The sequence below is a fragment of the Watersipora subatra genome, chromosome 4 (genome assembly GCF_963576615.1).
Source record: "Watersipora subatra chromosome 4, tzWatSuba1.1, whole genome shotgun sequence".
Taxonomy (NCBI): domain Eukaryota; kingdom Metazoa; phylum Bryozoa; class Gymnolaemata; order Cheilostomatida; family Watersiporidae; genus Watersipora; species Watersipora subatra.
Window position 1 is genome coordinate 10,396,021 of NC_088711.1, and position 19,715 is coordinate 10,415,735.

Consider the following 19,715-nt stretch of genomic DNA (forward strand, 5'->3'; position numbering starts at 1 on the left):
TCAACTCATACAAACCAGTAGATAGGAACTTTGGTAGAGCTGAGCTTGTCGACTACAGCTCTGGCTTGGCTAACAATTACCGTCATTAGATTTTACGCAACTGTCAGCTAGCGTGTGGAGTTTTTGATCACTTGATGTATATAGTCCAGTTTACTTGTGTTCCAGCTGATCATGCAAACCCAGTATTACAATTTTTATCCCATATTTTGTGTCAACCACAGGAATAGTCAAATATTGGGTGTGAAAGGCATTCTTCATTTCTAATGTAAGAATAGAAATGTACAACTTTAACAATCCTGTGTTAGGGTATTAAATTTAGTTTAGAAAACAACATCAAAAATAGCAAAAAGCAATGATAAGTTGCAGTGAAACTAAGGAAAATTATTAATACATATGATACATAGATATGGCAGTGGCGGGATGATAACAACATCAATCTACAAATATATCCTTTGAACACTAATATCAGAGGGTATTGGGAGACTGTCGGTGCTAAATAAGGAGCTTTCTAAGACACCATGATTTTAACTCAATTCACTTAACTCTGATTTAAAAACATAGCACGACGATCTAGATATGGCTGACAATAAAAATTCAAAAGAAAATAATCATGCAGAATTAAATAAGACAATGTGATATTGGAAGAATGGAATTATAACAAAACATAAAAAGGATATATGCGAAGCTTAGCTATCTTTGTTAGGAGGTGGAGGCTCTTTATCTACCTCGTCAATTTCCTGGTACACATGCTCTCGTCTGGTGTACCTTTGAAATGGCCTCTCCTCTGTTCCATGAGGATGATGTGGCGGTTCTGGAGGTGGCAGCGGAGCCACCATCGCATAGTCAGACGCATTGCTAGCATGCCTATTTGCAGCATCCGGCGCCGAATGTTGCTGCGCATTGTCAGGTACTAGGTCGCACTCGGCATAATCTTCCTCATCATTATTTTGGTTATTTGAAGCGTAACCCGTTAACTCCATCTGCTCTCCTTTGTTGCCGACGAAATCGACCTTCTCATAAGGATCCATCTTGCTTTTAGAAAGATTTGATTTGGATGGGTGTAGATCTGGTGTGTCTATCTCGGCATAGATTTCTTCCTTGGGTGTTGTAGACCTTTTCCTAAATGGTCTGTTAGTGGCAGCAACGGGTGGAGGTGGCACAACGTCTATCTCGGCATAGATTTCGGTTGCACCACTGCCATCATCGTCTGCTTTAGATGCTGGTGCAGAAGGGGTCTCACCAGCTTTCTACAACGCATAACAAAAACCTAAAGAAAAGTAAACAAATTTTACTTCATTTGAAATCAGGTGAAAATGTGCATCGCTGTTTAACTACCAACTGCTCTACACACACACACACGCACGCACGCACGCACGCACGCACACACACGCACGCACACACACGCACACACACACACACACGCACAAACACACACCTCATCGACAGAATCATAGTCGCCCTCTTCAGGAGGGCTGTTGAGCCTGGCTTGCACTCTTACTATCGACTCTCTGCCGGTCAGTACATCATAGCTCTCTACAAGCAAAAGAAACCAATAGTTGTAAAGTACATTATATGCTTCATCTTGACCTAGGGTCAAATATTACCAGATTGCTCGCTTTCGGCTGTCATAACAACTTTGGATATGAGAATCATGTTAACATTTGTGTTCAAACAAGGAAATCTTATCTTATGTCAGTTGTTATAAAAAAGTAAACACAAAATTACTGGGAAAGACACAAGTTTCATGTGCTCACTGGCAAAATGAGTGTTGTTTTACCACTACTATTGAGTAAATAGAGGTAAGCAAAGAATATGCGTGCATTTAGTAGTTACTACAATTACTTAATGAGAAGACAACATCAGACAATTTCATGTGATACTTGAATGCCAATGTCTGTCTGTAGCTTTAACACAACAAACTACATCACAAAATGTGTCCTCTGGTCATGTTCCTTATACTTTCCAAGTCTACACTTCAGTGAATTATTTACAACATCAAACACATTAAACATACCAGAAGCAACAGCATGCACAGGTGCCGTCCTGTCATCGGGCAAAGGCCCATTATCTGCGCTGACAGCGTAATATCCACTGCCGCTGTCTTGAGCATTGTCAGCAACTAGAACTCCAGTGTCGGCGCCACCCGCTGCACCAGCTTCACCATTTGCAAGCTCTTCAACTAGATCATATGCTTTCACCGGAACTGGAGGGGCTGGCTGATACACTGGCTCTCCATCATTTCTAATGACCTGGGACAAGGATTAGCCAAAAAATTAAGTTCTTGAAAAATATACAATTGTTTTGACTCATGAGAAGCTCGCTAAAGCTTAAAAACAAAAATAATAACCTCCAGGACTCCATGAGAAGAGGAAGAACAATAGCAACCAGATGCACTTGTCTAAACTTATTCCATTTCCAGTCTATGAACTGGCAGTATGACACCCCTGTCTGGGACATTCTGACTCAGATTTTCAGAGTTCAAATTTGGTCAAAATACCCAGATTAGAATCAGCTTACCTTAACTAAAATAGAGCTGCTGTTTTCTGACTAAAACAATGAACTTTTAGTCACCAAACAATGCATTAATATATAATTTTTGTATAAACTGACTTTTTAACATTATCGAAATGGCTAATAAGATAACTAAAATTGGAACATCAGCAACGCTGAAAACATCATTGGCTAATGAGTGTGTAGAGTTATCAACAGCTGGTGCTGATACAGGCATGGTCGGCTTTAGTTGACGAATAGGTTAATAAGTTATATTTTTGTACTCATAGGTGTTTCTATTGACTGTTTTGTATATGTAAAACTGAGTTTACTGCTATGTAAAGCTGTTGCTAAGCTGAGCAAGGTTTCTGACACTAACACAACTATCACTTCCAAACTATAAGAATGCTAGCCACAAGATTGACCACCTTTACAACCGTTGTCTCAAATCGTAAACAAATATGTACTCTAAGAAAACAAGAACAGAAAATTGACAGAAGTTTGAAGTTCCTTTTTATAACCAACTGCTCCCAAAAAGTACGGACTACTGATAGTTCAAACATATAAAAAAGCTGCTTTTTAATCCCGGTATTTGCTGCACAACTAAAAGAAGCCAAACAGACTCTATAGAAGCTAGAAAAGCTCAGCAAACATGAATACAAGCATACCTTGACCTCCTCTTTAGTCGGAGACTTTGGTTGCGATGAGACTCCATCTTTCCTTACAGTGGAGTAAGGATCCTTGATCTGCAAATAGAAAAGAACAGACAAATTAGAATATAAAACCGTATTTAAAGTGTCTTCACTTAAAGGTTGACATGCAACAAAATTCACATTACAGTTATTTGGTATCAAAAGATTCACCATGTCTTACTCTGTTGTGTTGTAGGTGCAAAATATATGGAAATGTGATTACAAGCTCTTAAAAGCTCAAAAACGAACAGAAAATCGCAGCCACACGAGACCGCCGTAGTTAGGATTCCCTTTCCAAACTGGCTCAAATGTGATGTAGTTGTGAGAGATGGTTTCTGTTTACACTTTCTTGCAACCTTATTCGTCGAAATATTTTCACAAATATACTTCACGCATTCAATAAAACTATGTCTATTGTTCTTACGCATCTGTTTTATTGTCATTGTAATGCTGTCACTTTTAGCACTGATATCTTATAACTTACCGTAAAAAATCGTTAAACTTTTTAAGCTTAGCTCGAAGGAGCACATATCATTGTCTGATAATCATGACGAGCCTGTTGGTCACCTGTGATAATCGAAAAGTGCTGCAAAAATTATTTGCAAAGTATCGGGTCACATGATCAGATTACGACTTGGCGATTGAATAATGCCGAAACAAAACTGTAAAGTAGCGAGCATCTATATTTGATACGGGGTCTTTGGTAAAACCCGAAGTGTTTGTATAAACTAGTACTACGATAAGTTTTATATGGAGCTTTGTATTGACCTTTCAATTCACGTAAGAACATACGTGACAAGACGATAACCAAATTTCGTGGCTACGTCAACGAAATAAAGAGATTCCAATCTACGGCGGCTTTTCGTTTTTGAGCTTTTAGGAGCTTGTAATCACATTTCCACATATTTGGCACCTACAACACAACAGTGTAAGACATGGTGAATCTTTTGATACCAAATAACTGTAATGTGAATTTTGTTGCAAGTCAACCTTTAAATAGCTCATTGTAACAGACTGTTAATACAGTAGCTTTGTTAAGAGAATGTTATAAGAGATAGTGATGATGGAGCAGTATACTACGGTCTCTAGTCTGGGTAACTAACCATTCAGTATGCAATGATATTATACTAGAAAGTTCCTCAGTCCTCAATGGCAGACAAGCTAATACAAAAATGTTCTCCCTGACCCCTTAATGCTTTGTTCAGCATATTCAGATAGTGGTTTGGTAAGAAATTTACTTATATATCAAAAATAACTGCTTATTACTGATATCAAAACAATTTAGATTTGTTTCCTCCTTAATTCTCTCTACAATTAGAAAAAAACAGACAACTCTTTGTAATAAATATTTTAACAGAGCCTCTTCAAGCTTACAGGAATGCTTGTTTGAAACAATATATTCATATATATATATATTCAACCATTCAGTTTGAGCCGGTCCCAAATCTGGCTAATAATTACCATAAAAATTTCTTGGAAGCACCTTCGGTATTTTTTCCCAGAGATGGTACTGTGTAATCACTATGGTGGGTTAATTATTTGCTAAATATAACACCTATATTATATATATTATGTATCTGAAAAGCTGTGGATTAAGTTTTCAGCTACTTGAAGGCGATATTTTTTGTAAAATTTCAAAGAAATAAAGCTAATACTTAGACTCACTAATAGGAATTGCAACTATCAATGAATAGAAATACATAAGTGGCCCAATCTAAACTAACACAATGTATTTACACTGGCCATTAAGGGTTACACTACATGACATTGTGTAGTCCAACTTCATTGTGTAGTCTAACCAGTCATTTTTTAAAGCTCACTATACAAGCAGCATAATACATCTGAATTAGTAACTTACTAAAAGAACATTGGAGAGTACAAATGTGAATGACTAGAGACCAATAAAAGTAACTGGCACATCACTTCAGCCCCAAGTAATGATAAAATCAGGTCAATCCTTTACTAAAACCATCAGCTACTAGTCAGCATATGGTCAGCTACTAGTCAGCATATGGTCAGCTACTAGTCAGCATATGGTCAGCTACTAGTCAGCATATGGTCAGCTACTAGTCAGCATGTGGTCAGCTACTAGTCAGCATATGGTCAGCTACTAGTCAGCATATGGTCAGCTACTAGTCAGCATGTGGTCAGCTACTAGTCAGCATGTGGTCAGCTACTAGTCAGCATATGGTCAGCTACTAGTCAGCATATGGTCAGCTACTAGTCAGCATATGGTCAGCTACTAGTCAGCATGTGGTCAGCTACTAGTCAGAATGCGGTCAGCTACTAGTCAGCATGTGGTCAGCTACTAGTCAGCATGTAGTCAGTTATTATTGAGCAATTGGTCAGGTACTTGTCAGTGACACTTGCACCTTTTAATGAGGAGTTATTATCACTCCTTTTAAAAGGAGTTATGAAAGAGCATCCAGGCAAAATCGATAAGACTCATTCTGGGTTGGCACAAGAGCCAAGTAGATAGGCCACCTATTCATTCAGACAAGTAGATTGTTATGACAATAGATTAGGGAAAAATAGAAAAAAAAAGACATGGGAAAAATAGAGAAAAAAATGAGGGAGAAAGACGAGGGAGAAAGACGAGGGAGAAAGACGAGGTAGAAAGACGAGAGAGAAAGACGAGGGAGAGAAAAAGAACACTTTAGTATCAGATGCCATTCTGTCACCATCAGTGGTCTTTCAGGGAGTTGAACCCCAAACAGTTGTTAACATCAAATCAATCCACATATTATACACGCTAAAAATTCCTGACCTGAACATGTTCAGCAGTTAAGTGCAAGTCTCAGGTCGTTCAGCAGCCTAAGATATTCTGCTGAACTAAGCAAAATTAAGCTGTGCTGAAGATTAAAACAAACTCTAAAGAAACACTCCGTTGGGGTGTTCACGTTGTAGCTCTAAATGGTTATCAGTAAATAAACTCAAACAGACTTTGCTTGAAACATGGCATACTGCTCACACGTGATGTGGAAATTTCTTGAACCATGAGAGTGTCTGGCTTTTGTGTCTTGCTTTCTTCTGTATCGATCACCTTCGAATAAACTTCGTGAGGGTCAGTTGAGGTGAACACAGAATTGCGCGTTATTTCGTCCGGTTCAATAAGTCCAACACTAGATGCGGAACCTTCTTCCTGTAATCAGAGAACTAGTATTTAGTATCAGCGTTTTGATGCATGCAGAAAGTTGATGACCCAACAGAGTTAAACTGATACATATTCCTAATCATAGAGAAAGGGATGACCTGTAAAAAGGACGAAATGTAAAAAGGACGACCTGTAAAAAGGATGATCTGTAAAAAGGACGACCTGTAAAAAGGATGATCTGTAAAAAGGAAGACCTGTAAAAAGGAAGACCTGTAAAAAGGACGACCTTTAGCGATTACATTGTAAAGTCCTTCACCATTTGAAAATAACTCCTTTCTTAAAGCTTGCTTGAAGTCAGTCATTCTGTCTTGCCATAGACTAATATAACAACAAATGAAAAGAACTGATTGGGTTTTCATGTGAGATTTTAAGCATTGTAGTTTTAATCCATTGAATTAAGATAACCCATCGACATTGTTCAAACATTTAGTGAATGATACGTACTTATAAGCATTAACTGCAGGTAGAGAGAAGACCGAACTAACTCTTTAGTGAATAAAGACATTTACGTGAATCCAAGTCTACTGAAGATCAATAAAGAGTGAGCTCGTGCATGGCTATGAGCTCTGAAGAAATGAGAAAATATCCGTTCGTAGATATTTCTAGAACTCAATTTAACGAGTGATCGATTGGTTGCCCAAAATTGTTTTTTAGTTTGAGAGAACAATGGCTCAAGGCCAATAAACGACCTTTTTTTCTCGTGGAATTGAGATGCATTTCTCTTAGGAAGCTACTTTGCGATATACAGTACTACGTTGCAACAGAAAAGAATGCAGAAATGAACCAGTGAGCAAGTCAGGGTTGAGTCAATGAAGGTAGGGTGAGCATTCAACTTCCTCGTTGAGATAGCAGTATTAGCTCCGCTGAATGCATTACACTAGCTATTCTTTACCTTTACAAGAGAATTAAACAGACGGCCTACAGCTAGTACAGTGGATCCAGATTACGGCGTTCTTGTCTTATGGTTTTTTGCCTTACGATGTGAAACACAAAGTTTTTCCGGCACCTCGCAACGGCTTTTTCCTCGCCATACGACATCAACAAAAATCTCTGTTGAACTTCCAACTTGGTGGTCGGTGTGCTGCATACGTCGGAGTCACGAAGATGCCGATATGCTATTCGCCGAAATCCTCCCCACAGCGCCTGAAAGAAATACGATGATCTCTCTGACTTTAGCATTCTTCGTGTTTCGTAAAGGCCTAATCTTGGGGGAGTGAAACAATATCGAATTTCTTGTGCATTTTAGTGTTTAATATAATATTTACTATAAACTTTAAATAATTAAGGTTAGTACACTATTTTTTTAACTAATATTTAGTAACAAAATAGTATATTAACCTTAATTACTTGAAGTTTCTAATATGTACCTACAGTACGTATATACAATTTTAATGTTTTTTTGACCGGAGGGGAGGGGGTGTTTGCATTAGATAATTACTATGGGGTCCTATACTCCTCTATATGACATTTTCACCTTATGATCCACACAACAGAACAAATTAATGTTGTATGGCAAGGGTCTACTGTACTAGTAGTAATACCAAAGTCTTAGAAAACTACTTTCATAACACAAAAACTTTCGAGCTTGTAATTCTCTAGCAATTTTCAAATTACTAGATGCCATATCCAGTGTAAACATTCGTTGAACAATCGCAACAGATGCTGTGCACCCCGAATTACGACATCCCTGTTTTACAGTTTTTTCACCTATGATGGGGAGCACAATTTTTTTTCTTCCTTCGTTACGGCATTTTTTCACCACACTACATCAACAAAATGGCTTTCAAAATTCAAATCTGGCAGTTAGTGTGGTAAAGACGTCGGAATACGAAGATGGCCGATATGCTATTCGCTGAAATCCCTCCCACAATACCTGAAAGAGATACGATGCTCGCTCTCTCTGTCAACTCAATATTCTTCGTGTTTTGTAAATTCTTGATATTGCGTGAGTGACATGAAAATTAATGAAAAGTAAGCAAAAGTGAAAACTTTTTGTTCATTTTAGCGGTTAATATAACATTTACTAAAAACTTCAATCTATATATTTCTCAATGTTGGTGTGTATGTGTGCCCCTCCAGCTATAGCTATTAAAATCTTGGAAGAAGCAATCCGTACTGAAGATTTGATCTCGGACCCTCCCATTCACCAGTCCGATGCCGTACCAATTAGGCCAGAGATTGATTTGTACACTAGCCGATATATGTTGCTATACGGGAGCAAATACCCAACGGCTTTGCGGACTACCCAGGGTGATTGCGTAACGTCAAGGAGACGAATATCTCTTTTTAGTAAGCTTACTCAAATTTTCCATTGGCAATGTGCCAGGCAAGTGGCAGGCAACTCTCATTACTTCTCATCGTTTATAAGCTGATTTTTAATACACGAGCAACGCCGGGAAGCGCAGCTAGTTCATTATATGTATATAACTACATACATGTATATAACTTTAATTCGTTAGCAAGGAAGAAGCAAGAAAATGATTAACCTGGCAACGAAGCTAAGTTTACTAGGTTAACTATATGTTAATTATTATAGTTATCAAGGCTAATATACTATTTTGTTATTAATTTTTAATATGTACAGTACGTATATCAAATTTTGACGGTTTTTACCACGAGGTGTTTGCATTAGATAATTACTATGGGTTCTTATACCTTTTTAAAAGACATTTTCACCTTATGATGCCAACACCGGAACTAATTAATGTTGTATGTCGGGGGTCCACTGTACTAGCTCCTGAACAGTCAACTACCACAAAAGCTGTAAAGATTCTAAGGTGCATCGCGTAAAAGTTTTGCTCTACTAAAACATTGGTTGAACTCTAATATCAACTAGCTCAGCTGTGCAGAAGAAGAGTTGAGATCAGAAGACGCTTAAAAGATATTGAACAGCCAGAAGAATATAATAAAATGGTTCCAAACAGAATTAACAATCAGAATGCAACTGGCCGAGCAAACGATGCTAATATTTCTGTTTTAAAAATGTTAATTTTTTGTTTCTGAATGTATTATAAATATGGTTTGTTTATGTCACTTGCTATTGAATATATATCTGTAGCATTTGAAAGATTATCACTATCTAACTTATAAATTTGCAGATTTATTGGGATTCATTGAGTAATCTAAACTCGGCTTACAATGGATTGACGCTCATAACTCCTCTTCTATTGCACATAAGAAACCAGTTTTGACTGCAAACAGTAGCAAACATATCAATGAATGTAATGAGCTTTTATGCAACCTTCTTAAATATAATTATAAAATAAAAATATACCTTCGAATTTAAAATGAAAGGAAAAACTTGAAAGCTCCAACAAATTGCAACGCAGGCTATTAGATCATCGTTGATAAATTACAAGCGATAGATATCAACTGGTAGAGACATATATCAGGGTCACCTGCATATTTATGTATAGATCTAAGACAAGTTGGAGGTAAGTTAGCAGAATTTTTGCATCCAAAAGGGTTAATGTCACTCCGCCAGAAGGAGTGCAAAATATAGGTGACATTCGATTCGCCCGTGAAAGGGCTAAATTTATCTTCTTGATATTCTGATGAGGTGTTTGAAAAATACAACGCCAGTCTATATTTGAATGCTACTTCTAATAAAGCGCCACTCTACGGAAAGGGTTGAAAAATAAAGCGCCATGTCATTCAAATAAAGGTTTTACGGTAGTTTAAAATATTTTTCTACTGATGAAAGTAAACTTTACTTTCTTTTGCAAAACCTTACAACAATAAGGCCTCCTTACCGTTACCTCAAGGAAGCCTTGAGTAACGGTAAGAGTGCATCTAACAATGTTCTCTAAGGAGACCTACAAGAGCAATTAGTAGTACTATCGAGTCTTTAGAGCTACAGGAAGCTGAGAAAAGCTGAGCAGGCATAATAGCAGGCCTTACATCTATGACGCACTCCGGAGTTTTCTTCACAGAGGAGTTTTTCGGACGAATCTGATGAGTAGGAAGGTCTCTCTCCAGATGGTCATAGAGATTAGAGGGATCGCCCTGAGCCGAAGGTAGGCTGGCAGAGGGAAGGTCTGGTAAAGCTCTTTTTGTAGATGGAGATCTCTCGCTATTCGCTGATAACCTACATGTACATGAAAAGCTAGCAACATTGTTTGTTAAAAATAGCAACAGTAACATATTATCAGTAGCAAAATGGCTAAAAACTTTACTGGGTGCAGTCAATAGTTCCACTCTGTCGATAGCAACAGGATAAAAGAAGGCGGTAAAGTCACCGATACCATACAAGATTAAGGTAAACATTTCTCCTGGATATTTATAAGATAACGAAGGAAGATAAGACTATGGCCATATCATTTCTCAACCTATTCCCCCGTCCTCATGTGCATAAATACAAGCACTAAACATGTTATCAGAATAACGTCTACACTCTAAAACAAACATATAATTATTTCCTGAACAAGCCAGAGACAAACAACTCCAAATATAAGCTGCTACGCAGTATGAAAGAGTCAGTCTAAGTGCATGACAGTTAGTCAGACTTAGCAGGATTTAGTGATCAGAATAAAAAATGCAAACCGAGTGAGTAATAGCCTATGAGATAAATTATCAAATGGTGGCCTTATTTCAACTGATTTATTGAGTCAATATTTATTAGTAATAGATAAGAATATGACACTCACGCAGTTAGTGACATACTAGCACACGCCTTGCTTACAAAGGCTGCACGTGATCTTTGCTCTTTACAATAAAACCTAATGAAATTCAAAGGCCTCAACGCAGTTAGCGAGTGTAAGGGTAGTTATCTAGTGCTTACTTCCTCTTTGATGCCCTAGCAGCGATTTCTGTTATAGCCACTAACCTTGCATTCTGCTCTTGGGGTACATCAGGCAACGCCCTGTCTTGTGAGCTCAGTCTCGACTGCCCTCCAGAAGCACGAGAACTCCTCTGGCTGTTAGACGGCGATACCTCATTAACAACCGATGCTCTTGGAGTCACAGCACCCCCTAAATTGCGAAATGAGAGTGTGCATAATCATCAAACGGTCTCAAGTCACAGACCAGGACCACACAACGGATTGATTAATACCTGAGGAGCAAATACACGCAAGAATTAAACTGAAGTAATTTAGAGAAACTGAGTAGTTGTTTCATAGCCGGTCTCTTAGATGTAGTGGAAGGATGGAAAGATCGAGTCAGTGCAATCATAATCTTGTGCATGCGTCTATAGAGCCACAATAACATAATATAAATTACAACCAAAGGGAAGAACATATTAGTAATACAACCATAGTACCCACTCAGATAGAGTGCAAGACAGACAAATACATGTATATACCATTAGTCAGAGTGTCATTCACATCAGCGACTGGCTGTGATTCTGTCTCATGCAAATTGGCAGAAGAGCGAGGCGTTTCCTCTTTCTTAGCAGTGACTGCGTTACCATTGACTATGACGGTGGCATCCCCTGAGTCATCAGCCTTTTTCTACGAGTCATATAAGGAGGCAAACTGAATAATGAAGAATGGGCAATGAATACACCCATTTGATGTAACCCGAGATGTCTCTATTATGTGAGGCATAAGGATAAATATCCAGTCACTAACAAGACCTGTCCCTAATGATTTGTTATTGGACCTATTAGCTAATCACTCTGAGGCTAAACTCCATCATCCAGACATTGCAATGACAGCAATGCAAACATATAAACCTTGTTATATCATTAAGCTGATGGAATGGATATGAAACAAAATCTGAGGTTTTCTGAGGTTTCGATATTTGCATTGAATGTCACAACCTTAATATGCTGGAACAAATATTTTTATAGGAATACATTAAATTTCATTTAATTTAGTCAACTTGACAATAAATGCTCTAGGTGATCAATTAGCCTTTTTGATACAATTGATACAAAACTGTAAAAACTAAATAACATAATAATAAGTTGAAAGAACCTTTTGTTGCCATTATACCTTCATGTAAGAGACAAGCTAATTGAAGGGTAGCCAAGACAAAACACGGAAGGAAAGATGTATAGGAAGGTGGCCCGGGATGTACACGGGTGGGTAGGTGGCACTGCGCATATGGTGCTTGCCTAAACTAGAACAAGTGAACTTCAAATTAACGTAGCTTGTTGTTCATTTATGTTTTGATATTGTATATTATTTACATTTTATTTTCATTTATCAAGACAATTCTCCTAAATTTCACGTATCTTGGTCTTTTTTGCTGCGTATCACTTTCACTTTTGGCCTCGCGACGACTGCTGGATGGTTCTGTGGATTTGTTAAAAAAGTGATCAGATCTCTGCTCAAGTGTTTAAGTATTTGTTTTTTTTCCAAGGTTAAACTTGTAAAATAAATCCAGATGTAAATGATGAAGCTCATATTCTAAAAGAAAGTGGAGTTATGTTTCTCATTAGAACATCAGAACATGATGTTTTTTACACGAATATAAAAACTTTACTCTAGTGAATGCGTAAGAACCTTGAGTGATCTATAACGTTCATAATAATTGACAATATCTGTAGTAGATATGCAGCTGGATCTTTGCAGTCAGAAGCTAACATGATAACTGAACAAAGCTACCACCTCATGTCACCACTGACAACTCACCTTACGAGTTGAATTCTCCTGAGCCTTTTTTGATTCCTTCTTTTTGTGAGACGTAAGCTGAGGTTCAAGACTACTACAAACATGGCAGAACCAACAGTAAAAAAATTACTAAGGAAGGGAAAACACGAGAAAAGCCCAAATTAGCAAAAGCATTACATAAAACTTGAATTATTCTAGCGACCAGGCTGAATGGTAGAGCAGAGACTGCCATGCTCAATACAATAGAACACGAGACTAAAATTGGCCTGGCTAAAGCATGAGCAAACAGCCTTGCAACGGTAAATAGCGAGAACAACCACATATTTGAGAGAAAAATATTGTATCATGAGTGACAAGCCTTTATGCAATCTATGCTCACAGACTTTTATTGCAAACGAAGGAGTAAAGTTGGGCGCTACCGGCGCTTGTTATAAACTTTAACTTAATCCATTGAATGGTTACTGAGAGAAAACAATTACAAATCAAGTCCGTAGCAAATGAAGCAGTGCCATTATTGGTCAAATAAAATGTGGCACTTGTCACTACGTTTGTATATCTCATCTTAAAACTCAAAAAGTGCTAAGAATAACGACTGCTGTCTAACTGGTTACTGCCTTTATCTCAAACTTGCAAAATAAAACAAGTGGATAACACTACATGGGAGACTCAGGACAAAAACTAAAAGGATAAAAGCAAAAATAATAAACACAAGAATACCAGTAAAACGACTGATTAGAGTGAGAGAGTAGGATGGCAAAATTAGAACTAGCATAACATATTCTTGCTAACTTACGTCTGTTTTTTGTCCAGACACAGAAAGAGAAAGGCAGGAATGACGAATAATCCCGCAATAGCTAGCCCCAAAACTGCCAGAACAACCATTGCGGCTCAAAGTCAGTGTGCACGGATAGAATTTGTTATGAAGCTCATTTCTTGTTGTTCACAGTTATGACCGGTTTCAACAACCATTGCTCTAGTCTGCCATCTACAAATGATACTTCAATGAATAGCAGGTAAGATCGTTTTAGCATACATGGAAACAATGACCGTGTATTGCTTCTCAACTTTAATGCATAGCTTATGTTATGACATTCTGTGATAAAAGTATAAACAGAATCAGCCAGTGCAACTATTGTCTCAGTAGAGTCAGTAGCCATGCAAGTTCAAAACAATTACTAGCTCAGAGGCGTTACTGGAATTCCTTCGCCAGCATATCATACATATAAAAAATTAAATGAATACAAACATTTGCACTGTATAAAGCCCTTTCGAATGAACATTATTGATAATTTGATTCAAGAAATACACTTACAAAATTTTACAATCTGTTTACATCAAAAATTTACTATTGATCTTTCAGAGCTTGTCTCAAACGATGAGAAAAAACTTGACCAATGCAAAATATTAAACTAAACAGAATTCAAAGTTGAATAGACAAAAAATTTGCTTTATTAGCTATGCATTACACTTCTTTGTAATTGCAATTAGTGTTGGCAATTAGTGGTCTTGGCCGAGCTCACACCTCTGTAGATGATGATTATCAATATTAGCAGCCATTTAAAAAAGTAAACAAATCTAGTAAGTCAAATTTAAAAAACGAACAGACAGTAGCTGCTCTCCAGCTGCTCAACGTTTTTTAAATACACTAGGTGAAATGTGAATAATTCGTAGAACCAACACCTACAAAGACCTTTTACACAAGAATAAACTTGTAATGCATGAAAAAAATGCTCACCGATACTTATTTCTCTTATGAGCAACACCAGGAAAAGTGAAGTGCTGCTAATATTTCCAGGTAAAACGGTTCATTAAAAAGGTACGGAAGATATGCCTGACAAAAGCCTAAAATCGTTGAGAACAGCTTCACAATTTTATTCGGCATCTCACTTGACAAGACATATGCTAGCTCAACTGTAGAATATTACTTTCTCTGATTCTTATCTCAGCCAATTGCAGGTTATTTGTGGAGGACTTACGATTGCCACAAAATCTCCACACGGAATACTCACTGCACTTATAAACACGCGTGACATATTATTGCACGAATTATACAATACTCAGTTGAATGTGAGTAAACATTTAACAAGAATAACACGCGTCTATTCATATCACGTATTGTAAACTTACAGCTAGTAAGTTGTATAAAATCACTTCCTTCCAAATGCAAGCTTTTATCACTGTTCAGTTTCTGAATTATGTATAAAATGAGATCATTATAAATCTATAAGTATTCTGTCGATTAGGTCAAGTAGGAGCTCATTGAGCGACCCCAAAATATTAGCCATATATCTTAGTAATGAATACGTCGACCCGATTAGCGAATTATCTTCTTACTGCGGATTGTGGGCAACCTCTCTTGTATGCTGCGCTATCTGAAGCAAAGCCGAAACTAGACAGAAAACTTTGCTGGTGTTGGAAAACTTTACCTGTTACATGCGAATTAAAATTTCTGAACAATTATGTTTGCATAAATCAACAAATATAACAAGGCTGCTACGTTTAAGAAAGTTAGAATATTGAAGTTGTACGAATGCGACGTGCGAAATTATTCTAGCTTTGAAGGCCGTACACATGTACAGTCAAACATGGATAACTCGAACTTCAAGGGACCGAGCAAAAGTGTTCGAATTATCAGAGCATTCAAGTTATCAGAGCACTGTCACAAGTCCATGTATTTACTTATTTATTAGTAGATACATGTACATATGCAAACTATAATATAAATCAAAAGCACAAATGGCTTGTTTCGAATTAAATGCTTCTAATGTAAAGTTTAAAACGTTTTTATCAAAGAATATAGAGATTTTTCTATCACTTGAGATTGGTTTGTTGTTTGAGGTGATGTTATTGCCAGGACGTTTTTTTAGATTGACATTGGCAAAACTTGATCGTTGTTGAAATGCTCAAAAGAAAAGACATCTTTTTCTTTTGAGCGTTTTACCCACGATCAATTTTGCCGAGTTTTCTTGAAGTTTATGCAACTTCAAGAAAAAGTTACCAAAGAAAAATCCCTTACTTTACCTGGGATTCGTTAAGAGCAACACTCCGAGGCAGTTCAATTAAAAGTTTTACGAGGTTTAACGGTACATTGTATATCACTCACGCTTTTTGAATGGATAGTTATTGAATGTACACACGTATTCTGTGTTTAGGTCAAACGATGAATAGTTTTTTAGCTATGACAACGTATACGTTTAATAAAAACAATTTTAAGACGTTTTAAACATTCAACACTCCGACGTTGATTCAACACGGAATCAACGTCGGAAAACTATTCGTCACGGGCTAGCCGGGTCACGCACTCAAGGATTTTCGCCACGCACATACAAAACAACATGCTGTTTTTGTTTTGTATGTGCGTGGCGAAAATCCTTGCGCGCGTGACCCGACAAGCCCATGCTATTAATCGTATAGCAGTATAAATCAAATTTGACCAAACCTTTAGAAAAGTCGTTGACAAAATTATTTTGCCGATGGTGGTAATAACAACGCTTATGAATTACGAAAAGATGAGGTTTACCTCTATGGCTTTGAATAAAGTGATTTTCTAAAGCGATAACAACCGTTTCGGTAGCCGTTGGGCAAAAAAACAGTTCGAATTAACAGTGTTGAGTTCGAGTTATCTATAGCAATTTATCATTACGTGGGAACGGACCAAAGAAACCGTTCGAATTAACCATGTTTTCGAGCTATCCGTGGCCGAGTTATCCATGTTTGACTGTATATAGTTATTGGCCATTATTATCTTGTCGGACGCCAGTACATCCAGGATTTTCTAACATAAAATTCCTTTCGAACTGCTTTGGCCAATTGGGGTTTTCACCTAATGCCTCGTCCTACTCTCGCTCCATTCTCTTCTGATATTATGCCAACCTACAGTGGGCATAATAGAGTTGCCTACAATTCTCTTACAAATTGTGTCGAGAGCGAACAACTTCTACACACACACACACACACGTATACACACACACGTATACACACACACGTATACACACACACGTATATATGTGTATGTGTGTGTATATATACACACATATATACAAACGTATATATATACGTGTATATATATATTGTATACAGATATGTGGGCACTGTGCCAAACTCACCAACATACTGATATATTGATAATAGTTATTTTTGCCATTAATTCTATACTCATGTCTGGCCTGAATATTAACCATATGATATAGGTGCATGTATTCGAGGTTAATTTTGGTTTCCTATGTTGGTCTTATGGTAAAAAAAAAGAAGCAGTACATCCAATAGCAAGCAACCTTGTTTATAAATGGGAGTTGTAACATGCTGTCTCATGCCTAAACCTAACCTAGGTTACTTCAGATTCTTCAGATATAAAAATTTCTTACTCCATATATTTAAGTTATCAACAATGGGAAATGAATGTTCATCAAAAACTAGACTCATGATACAATTTTTCTAATTAAATGTCTTACTTCTAAAATATATCACTCTTTGTGTCCTGATAGGTGATGTTTGCAGTCTATTTCGTCTTAATATCTTTAAGCATTTTTATATTGCTTTCCTGTTTTTAACTTGTATTTTTATGACAAAAAACTGCATACACTATTCTGAACTACTCAGTTCATTCTCTCAGTAAAAAGAAACATCAGTGAGATAATAAAATAATTAAAATTAATTATTTTAATTAATTTCAATTAATTAAAATAATTAAAATCAGTTTACTACTTCGTATCAACTACGGGTATAAATCTTTTGAACATATGATTTAAAATTTGACCCTGAAAGATATAAAAAATAAAATGTAAAACATATGGAGATACTACTAAAATACATAGCATAGCTTACTATAACTTAGCTAACTAACATAACTTAATATATCGCTATAATCTCATTTACCTCTAAACCCACACTTCTGTTCATGAGTCTTCAATAACAACACCAACTTCTTTATTGATTCTCACATGGTTATATATAATGAATTTGTTTATTGGCATGTGTAACCCTCGTAGTTAATATTATGGAGTTATTGATTTCTGGGCTATGTCCTGAATTACAGTGTATTCATTTGTGAAGAGTTGCTCCAACATGCAATGGTTTTAACATTAATAAATTTAATTTTGTGCCGGTGTGCGTGCCTGCGTGTGTGTACGCGTGCATGGGTGCATGTATGTGTATTAGTCTGCATAAAAATGCGTTTTCACATTTTTTGGCCGACTTGGTCCAAATTTCAAAAACATGCTCTCTGCTTTTTACCATTTCACCAAAGGGATTTGGTGTCAAGACTCGGTCTGGTTCCCAAGAACCATTCTTGTAAACACTAGAGCTGCACGATAGCTCGATAGTCGACTGCAATCGTCGGTAGTTGTCTTCTCGATATGAATATAATGCCTATTTCTAGCCAATCAAAATATCCGAAACTTATATATCGTTATCGAATAATACGGTAAAAAAGAATATAACCCTATAGTTTTGCAGATATGTAGTTTTTGTTGTTTTTTCTGTTGATTTTTTCTGCTGCTTTTTCTTTTCCTATCCCTCGATCCTAATCCTCAATCTTTTCTTGCATGATTATACGATAGTTTTACTAGCTGCCAAGTCACGCGATAACTATCGGTGAACTCTGTCTGCTTCTAGATAGTTCGATAGCTTTCGCTATCGGTAGAACAACTCCAATGATAGTCGATCACACCTTTCCAAACTACAAATGCCCTCCCTAGTAAACACCCATCTGTGGGCTATTTGATTAAAAAAAAAAAAAAAAAGGAAAGAAATTTCAGGCACTGCCAGCTTACTGCTAGTACTGGCAGTTGTAGCAGGCTAGTAGCTGGCACTGCTAGTACTAACTAAAGTCTGGAATGAATGTATTTAGAAGTTTGACAGTATGTGTTCAGATCTAACGTTTTATTATTCATATACTATGTTCTTGTCATTTTGTTTTGCACTCTCATTATAGTCACACTTGCACGTGCCAGTCTCGAGCATATTTCATAGAAGAGAGATAGGAAAGGTTATCATCATTATAGTGATAACCTATCTAACATAGGTAGTGCCTATCGGATAGCAAGTTATCTGGTTATCTGTTATCTGGTTTCTATGTAAAAAGCAACTAGGCCTCAGTGAATTTAAAAATTAATTTTTCAAATTGTATGCTGTCTTTCTCTACTTCTTTGCTAAAATTGTCTTTGTACATTTATATGCAAATGAACTCAGCATATCTACATGTGTAAGATCACTAACATAACCTCTAGGTTTTGCCTGTGAACATGTCAATAGATTTAACACCTTCAGAGTAACAGTGTTCTTAGGCTAAGTCTTACTGGAGTCTCTCTGCTGGTTTGACCGAAAGTGGGATCAGCTGGTTGGACTGAATAGAAATTCTACATATGCTTATAGTGGTGAATAGTGCTGCAGTTCTATGAAATATCTACAAAGCTTAGATGAGAGGTGTTGGCATAATAACATGCCGGTACATACAGTAAAGCTAAAAGTAAAAGTACATTGCAGGGGAGTACTATAGCAAATATATGTTAGACAAAAGTTGTATATGTGATACCCATGTGCAAAAGACTAGGTTTATGCCAAAATTATGTTTTGGAACCCAATAACAATTTACTTGTGGTCATTATAAACATAAAAAAAAACTATGCAGTTGCAACCTGAATCGCAAGCTATCCAACTGTTTGTGCATTCTAGCAAATTTTCACATTGATTGTTTAATCACACTAGACAATCTAAAAATAAATAGACTATGTAGAATACTTTCTGAAAAGATAGCTGTAGTATTTAAATACATGTATGCTAGTTAATGTCTATCAATATTCGAGTTCGTGAGTGTGTCTTCAAA

At 36.8% G+C, this 19,715-nt stretch overlaps 1 protein-coding gene across 1 annotated transcript; it reads right to left on the reverse strand.

Annotated features, from left to right (window-relative positions):
* Nucleotides 1-240: 240 nt before the first annotated feature.
* LOC137393561 (uncharacterized) lies at nt 241-15,152 on the reverse strand. Its single transcript, XM_068080168.1, has 11 exons — nt 15,020-15,152; nt 13,686-13,877; nt 12,914-12,986; nt 11,638-11,785; nt 11,162-11,306; nt 10,237-10,423; nt 6,154-6,324; nt 3,159-3,236; nt 2,015-2,249; nt 1,436-1,533; nt 241-1,247 (listed from the first exon to the last, which is right to left on the reverse strand). The coding sequence occupies exons 2-11, from the start codon at nt 13,772-13,774 to the stop codon at nt 687-689; spliced, it is 1,785 nt and encodes a 594-aa protein (XP_067936269.1). The 5' UTR covers nt 13,775-13,877; nt 15,020-15,152; the 3' UTR covers nt 241-686.
* Nucleotides 15,153-19,715: the final 4,563 nt, after the last annotated feature.